This window comes from Cebidichthys violaceus, unplaced genomic scaffold (genome assembly GCF_023349555.1).
Source record: "Cebidichthys violaceus isolate CVI_PGR_0920_01 unplaced genomic scaffold, fCebVio1.0.p SCAF_112, whole genome shotgun sequence".
Lineage (NCBI taxonomy): Eukaryota > Metazoa > Chordata > Actinopteri > Perciformes > Stichaeidae > Cebidichthys > Cebidichthys violaceus.
The window spans coordinates 102,480-110,000 of NW_027176277.1; the positions used below are offsets into that span (position 1 = coordinate 102,480).

Consider the following 7,521-nt stretch of genomic DNA (forward strand, 5'->3'; position numbering starts at 1 on the left):
CTGATATTTATAGTGGGAGGGGTATAAATAGCTGCAGCCTGCTGACTCTACTGTTGTTAAAGCCACCGAAGCCACACAGCACATTTCACTGAAGGTAAACAGATAATGCCTCTAGAGGAAAAGCTAGATTAATTACTGTGGAGTTTTCTGTATAGACGACCTGTTGGACTTCATGATGTGATTCGTTGTTGCTTTTCCATCTAAAATGAATACAACAGCACATTCATTTGTGCAGTAGGGAATCTCCATGCGCTTATTTTGGCCACACTTGTAAACTCTCCGCATGAGGCACATGGTCTGTAAAGTTAAGAGCTGCGTGGCAAAATAGGGACTGCTCATTGGAATCATGGGATTCAAAATCTTGAATGTGTCTTTATGCACTTTTGACATCTAATTCAACAGGAATGAGACTGGTGTTTAGCTGCACTGTGCTTTCCCCCCCCCCTGTCAGTGTTGAGGACTGCGAGTTCTCAAGTGCCGGATTTAACGGTGTGGTTTACCTCATGACCGTGTCTCCTCAGAGCGAATTGACTCTCTCCGGACTAACAGATGAACACGGAGACAGAAGATGACTTTTATCAATCGGAGGACGACCTGGATGAAGATGAGGCGACGCAATACATCATTGAACAAAGTCTGATTGAATACAGAAAGCTCAAAGGATTGAACCCAAGGTTAATCTCTAACCACCAAGCATGGGTTTCTATTTCTCTCATATCTCTCGTTGAACACTTGAATGTTTCTTTCCATAGTGATCTGATAGCCGGCGAAGACCCTAATGAGATCTTCAAAGCAATCAAGGCGGGTAAGATGGTGCGATTCTTGAACCTGTCGCAGATTAGCGATTAATCTCGCCATAAATTCTGATATATTGTCCTGTCCTCATGTTTAGGGGATGAAGACGCGCTGAACAGACTGGTGGTGCAGACAGAGACCCTGTCCAGAGTCGATGAACGAGGATGGATCCCGCTGCACGAGGCCTCAGCGCACGAGAACAAGAGGATACTAGAGATCATCTTCTCAGGTATATGAGGTCATGACTGTGATCCAAGACTCTTTTTTGTTTGTTTTTTATTCTAGGATGTTGATGTGGTTGTCTTGTGTTCCAGCATCGGCTCCGGGTGCAGCCCAGTGTCGCACCCTAAAGGGGGAGACGCCGCTGTTTCTGGCTGTGGTACATGGACTCAGAGAGAACGCTACATTCCTGTTACAGAACGCTTGTAGTCCGGATCTCCAGAACGATGAGCAGGATTCTCCATTAGTGGCAGGTCTGAATGCACCTCTTTGTTTTTTTTCTTTACAGGTACCCAGAGATATTTGCTCATTTCTTATTTCTCAGCTATTCTGAACGACCAGTACGACTTGGCCACGCTGTTGCTGCGTTACGGTGCCGGAGTGGACCAAACGGGACCACTGAACAGGACGGCTCTACACGAGTCAGCCTTTTTAGGCCTGGAGAACTTTGTTTATCTGCTGCTGGTTTCTGGTGCCGACCCAAACGCAAGTGACATCAAAAAGAAAACTCCACTGGCTCTGGCTGCGCAGAATGGACATCTGAACGTGGTGGAGGTCCTGTTAGAAAAAGGTATGTATAGATACGGAGATTTAACCTCCGCTGTGGATATCAAAGGTATCTGGATTTGATTACTTATGCATTTTCCCTGGTCTGGAAATCTCCCATGCATATTCTTATAGTAAGCCTATATGTATTGATTTTGCAGGAGCCCATGTGTGTTGTGAGTCAGAGTCCGGCAGTGTCTTGTTCGATGCAGCAGCATCAGGAAACCCCGACATAATCTCCATGCTGCTGGACCACGGAGCCGATCCCAACCGGCCTCTGTACAGCGGGCACCTGCCGCTTCACCGCGTGGCCTACCATGGTCACATATTGTGAGGAACATCTGTGTCACAACATCTAGCCCTCACACTCTTCAAATAGAGTCTGAACCACACTGTTGTGTTGTCTTGGCAGGGCACTGGAGCACCTCATCCCGGTCACTAAGCTGGACGCCGTGAAGGAAAGTGGGATGAGTCCACTCCACTCTGCCGCCGCGGGGGGGCATGCCCATTGCGTGGAGATGCTCCTCAAAGCTGGCTACGATCCCAACTTCATGCTGCACCCAAGGGTGCGCAGCAACTACGACGATGACCGCAGGTCTGCCCTCTTCTTTGCCGTGACCAACAACGATCTTCAGTGCACCCGCTTGCTGTTGGAGGCTGGGGCAATGGTGAACCAGGATCCCATCAACTGTCTGCAGGTGGCTCTCAGACAGGGCAACTACGAAATGATCAACACGTTGCTGAAGTTCGGGGCAAATGTCAACTACTACTCCCGCGTCAACACCACTCACTTCCCCTCAGCGCTGCAGTACGCCTTGAAAGACGAGGTCATGCTGAGGATGATCCTGAACCACGGGTACGACGTCAAGCGCTGCTTTGACTGTCCGTATGGAGACGGTTCCCACGACTATGCTCCTTGGACCACTGCAGTCATCAAAGACATGGTGGTGAGCCGAAGCTTGTCTGGGAGGGAAAAAAAGGATGTAAAGAATTGAAGAAATATGAGCGAACTTGAGGTTTTTTCTTTGACTGCCACGTGTCTTTGTTTGTCTCCTTCTAGTTCTGTGAGGTGATAACGGTGTCCTGGCTTAAGCACCTATCTGCTCAGGTGGTGAACATCATGCTGGACTACACCGACCACGTCTCCTTCTGCACCAAACTTAAGGAAACCTTGGAGGAGCAGAAACAGTGGCCGGAGATCTGTCAGGTTCAAAGTGAGAACTGATCCAGCTTTAGTTACTTTCCACCCGCCAGGGCAAAAAAAAGTGTCTTGATGACATTGTGTGCATTCATTGATTTAAAGTGGCAATCCCACAGAAATAGAATAGAGTGGATATTTAACTGTTTTCTGTGGTCATTTCAGTAGTACAAAAGAAGATGGCGATTGTTGTCAGTGGGGCTGTAAGGTGTTTGTCGCAGCTCGCAAGTTAGAGAGCAAACACAGCTCCAGAGACGGATGGCTGGCTAGTTAGCAAGGTAGCTTGTCCCACATGGTGGAATTAGCGAGCTAGCTAACTAGCCAGCTCTCCGCTAGGTAGCTTGTTCCTCCTCCGGAGCGGCGGTGAGTGATACGGAGTTACCGTTAGAGCTAACGCTAGCCAGCTGATGCTAAATAGCTAGCCAGCGTGATACTTCCACCATGCTTTAATGCTACACTGGTTACAGAAAAATGAGACGGAGAAAGTTGTCACTTATCTGGCGATAGCAATGTGCTTTACTACGCTGTGACACAAGAGTGTGGATGAAGCATTGAGTTGTTAATTTGTACTCATTTACTTTGGCTCACGCTACTACACCTCTGCTCGTTTTAGTCGTTACTGCCAAAACTACACATAATGGTACACATAAAAATGGCCGCCAAACTGACCATCCAGCAACATTGATTTGAATGGGAATGTCCGTTCTGCTACTATTTTACTTATTCTATTTCTATGGGCAATCGTTAAGATTTTGTTCATGGTCGATTTACAATTTATATTTGCAGTCTGGAGTCTTCTTGATACACAACAAAGTTTTCAGAATTGTCTGCAAAGTTCCATGTTTTGTTTGTATGCAATGAAGAAAAACTGTAATCTCCATGAATGTCACCACAGACACCAAGTTCGTAATGCAGCAAATATGTATTTCGCCATACTTTCGTCAGAGGGCCATAGGCTGAGTCACCATTGCGTTACCTCCTTCGGTAATAGACAGTGAAATTTAAATGAAATTATTCAAGATTTGCCACTTTAACTGACTTAATTTACACTCAGGAAACGCCCGGGGCCTGAAGCACCTGTGTCGGTTGCGGATAAGAGAGCATCTCAGTCGCCTGCGCTTGAGAGCCCCGATTTTCATCAACTTCCTTCCTCTTCCTCAAAGGCTGAAAGATTACCTACGCTACAAGGAGTTTGATGTCTACAGCAGGGGAAGCCTCGTTCACCCGCACTGAAAACACGTTTACAGCTGTCACAGAGGCACGAAGACAGTCGGTATACGCATTAGGATTCAAGGATCATTTACTGTCATTATGCAACACAGGGATGCACAACAGAATCCAGTTGTAGCCCATTTGCAACACAACAAACACATGACAAACAAAACAGAACCAGTAGTACATTCCTGTAGTGCATTTTTTTTATTTGCATCATAAGGAATATAAACAGCAGCAACAAAAACAGTTCTCTGGGCAGATAATATGGCTGACATCACATTAAAGATTTTGTTACCTGTTTACCTTGATATTGTGGGCATTTGCATATTATGTAGTTTTTCCAAGTACATGTTGTCCGTTGGCTGCATTATGCCGTGCAATATTATTTGTAGGCCACAAAGTTGTAAGTATGTACTTTTGAGTTCTTTCTTTTAAAAAGCTACAGTGACGTTTTAATGCTTTGCGTAAAGATTCACTCTTTGTTTGAGCAACTCTCTGTTGAAATGGGTCATTAAGAAATATGAAAAACTGCAAATAATGTATTATTATTATTATTACAGTATATTTAGCATTATAAAGTCGTATTGTACTAAGAGTCCTTTTATAATGTGAGTACAGGAAATTAAAATGAGGTGGCATAAAAGCATAAAACCAGTATGCAATTAAAACGTAATTAAATACATTTAAAATAGCTTGATTCTTTAGTCTTTCTTCTGAGATCGAGTGGAGGAATAGATGCCTCTTTGTCACCCCCTGGTGGTATAATGAAGTATTACAAGAGGGATTTGTTCTTCAGGTTTTACAGTAATATAATATATATATATATATATATATATATATATATATATATATATTTATTTTTTGTACACATATTTTGTACACTTATATATGTATAAACTTATATATATATTATGTACACGTATACATATACACTTATAAACATGTATTTGCACTTGTACACCTAACCCTAACCCTAAGTGTATATATATAGTGTGTATATATATATACATATATAAATATAAGTACATATATATACACACTTAAAAACACAGTATACTGTATAAAGTATATTGTATGCTTATGTATATATATATATATATATATATATATATATATATATATATATATATATATATATATATATATATATATATAAGTGTATATATATATATACATATATACACACTATTTATACAGTATATATATATATATATATATATATATATATATATATATATATATATATACTGTATATAGATATACACAAGTATATAAATACATCCACACACAGTGATTAAAGAAATAAGATGTTACAAATGTAACTAAATATTAATGACGTACAGTCAGAACGTCCATAGTAGGGTTTCACATATTTTGGCTGCATCACTCATCGCCACATCCATCACCAACGTTACATGAAGCCTCGCAGTATATCCATCCGCCGCTGGGCGGCGCGGATGTTCTTGTATGTAAACATAGTGACGGCAGCGTTTTGCAGTGGTGGAGAAGAACGTGTACGTCATTTTCACAATGGCGGAGGCAGGGTGAGGAGGAGAGAGAGTGTATATGTGTGTGTGTGAGTGTGAGTGAAGCGGTGCCGTAATCGTTTCACAGCTAACATTGCCCGTTATTCCTGCGCACGGTGTGCCTCGGTAAAATGGCCCTGAACCCCAACGGTAGAAGGGACGCAGAATGTACCGAGACGGACTATCTCCAGCCGGAGGAGGGTGGTGGCGAGCACCCGAAGAATTCAGCCGCCACCTCGGCCACAGTCAACCAACAAAATGGCGATCAGCCTGGATGTGGAGACGGCGTAATGCCCGAACAAGAAGCCCCCGAACGGCGGAGGAGCTCGCAGGCGAGACCCGGCGAAGAGCAGCCGCGGAGGAATTTTCAAATTCCAAGGAAGATAAAAGGTGGTGCTGCTATTTTGAAAACACAGCCTGTCTGTCTTTTTCATAATTCTGCTGCATGTTGCTAGCCCCTGCTAACGTCAACCGTTACGCTAACCAGCGTTACCTGCTGGTCACGCTGGTCTAGCTGGCTTTTCACTGAAATTCTGATTAAACCAACGGTCCTATTATTTAAACACGAGGAGGGGGGGGGGGGGGATAGCCGTTGACAAATGTAGCGCGAGTGGTATTAAGCAGACACAGCTTCTGGTTGTCCCCAAAGTCCAGAGACAGACAGACAGACAGACACACAGCACTGTCCATTCTGTCCATTTTCTTAAATATAAAAAAGCCCACCATCACCTTTTTCCACGGAACCAGAGTCTGATGCAGCTGGTGTCATGGAGTGTGTTTTTTTGCTGCCCTCACCTGACATGTGGGGGGGGATGTCTCACTGACCTCAGTGAAGGGCGTGAAATGATCCACCTCCACCTGTCTTATGTGGATGTTCTCACAGTACCAGGACACCAAGGGCTGCCCCCCCCCCCCCCCCCCCCCCCCAACACCTTGTCCCCAGCTGCAGCATCCCTCTTACACACATCACCCTAAACACTCCGACAAGAGTACAATACAATGACACTGCCCCCACCATCGTGTCCCAAAAGTTATTTGCATGTACGCAAAGTTCAGCTGAAGTTGCCGACAAAAAGTCTTCATGCACAGAGTGTGAAACTCTTGTGAGATGGACTTGGCTGCACTACTTTGTGCGTCACATGAGAGATGTTTACTACCTGTTACACCTCCATGCTTGTCTTGTGATGCTCCACCCAGTCAGTGTGGTGGTGGTTTCACTCATTTGCATGCGCTTGGGGTTGACACAGTAAGTTTCGGTGTCACCTGTTCCAGAGGTTTTTCGTTTTCCGTTGATGTGAAGGAGTTCCCGGTTACTGTCGTCCATCAGTGTTCCGACTCTTTTTCTTTAGGACCCCTCGGTGCACAAAGAGCACCCGGTCTGCAAGCACATCACTTCCTCCCGCTCCTAATATTGACATATGTTAATATTAGGAGCGGGAGTCGTTAACGCAGATTGTTTGCTTCCTCTTTTCGTGCAAGAAATGCATGTATTTCCATACATCACCCTATAAATGAGAGTAGAGGATAGTCAGTTTGATGTGCTCCCACTCAAAAGTTTCGCTTTACTTTTTTTCTTGTAACCTTCCGCTCCACGCTGACCCGGCTGGTTTCCCCTCTTTTCCCCTCTTCTGGTGCTCAGGCTTGTACCAGTTCCTGCCCCCTGACAGCCGGGAGTTCGAGGACCTCGTGAAGATCGTCTCCTCGTTCTACCTGGACTCGTCGTCGCGAGGGACCTTCTCGTACTGCAAGGCCCGGCTCATCCACAACGAGCTGCTGGAGAAGGAGGTGGGCCGTCGCCGTCTGTCCTCGTCCCAATGCCCCCCCCCCCCCCCCAGTGGAATGTTCTTCCAGTTTGTTCCCTTTTTTTTTTTGTATTTGATGGGACTGTGTATTTTGCAGGAAAGAGCACATGTGTGACAGCATGTATTTCACCACATAACGTGTGTGTGTGTGTGTGTGTGTGTGTGTGTGTGTGTGTATATAAGTACACGGTGGCATGTTTGTTTGTTGAGAGTTTGTGAG

At 44.8% G+C, this 7,521-nt stretch overlaps 2 protein-coding genes across 3 annotated transcripts in view; both read left to right on the forward strand.

Annotated features, from left to right (window-relative positions):
* Positions 1-45: 45 nt before the first annotated feature.
* Positions 46-4,623, forward strand: asb14b (ankyrin repeat and SOCS box containing 14b). Its single transcript, XM_068705265.1, has 10 exons — positions 46-94; positions 522-674; positions 753-805; positions 893-1,024; positions 1,110-1,268; positions 1,340-1,585; positions 1,722-1,890; positions 1,973-2,507; positions 2,621-2,774; positions 3,813-4,623. The coding sequence occupies exons 2-10, from the start codon at positions 550-552 to the stop codon at positions 3,989-3,991; spliced, it is 1,752 nt and encodes a 583-aa protein (XP_068561366.1). The 5' UTR covers positions 46-94; positions 522-549; the 3' UTR covers positions 3,992-4,623.
* Positions 4,624-5,483: 860 nt separating this feature from the next.
* The window catches only part of tasorb (transcription activation suppressor b), a 12,751-nt gene continuing 10,713 nt past the window's right edge, over positions 5,484-7,521 (forward strand). For both annotated transcript variants that reach the window (XM_068705269.1, XM_068705270.1), the window contains exons 1-2: positions 5,484-5,889; positions 7,139-7,284. In XM_068705269.1, coding sequence (XP_068561370.1) covers positions 5,631-5,889; positions 7,139-7,284 — 405 coding nt within the window. In that variant the 5' untranslated portion in view covers positions 5,484-5,630. The remainder of the gene's footprint in view (positions 5,890-7,138; positions 7,285-7,521) is intronic.

Excerpts from the sequence above, each read along its gene's own strand:
- asb14b (XM_068705265.1), top strand. The coding sequence starts at position 550 with ATGAACACGGAGACAGAAGATGACTTTTATCAATCGGAGGACGACCTG. Across the intron at positions 1,025-1,109 it reads ACTAGAGATCATCTTCTCAG|CATCGGCTCCGGGTGCAGCC; the intron begins GTATATGAGGTC and ends CTTGTGTTCCAG. Across the intron at positions 2,508-2,620 it reads CAGTCATCAAAGACATGGTG|TTCTGTGAGGTGATAACGGT; the intron begins GTGAGCCGAAGC and ends GTCTCCTTCTAG.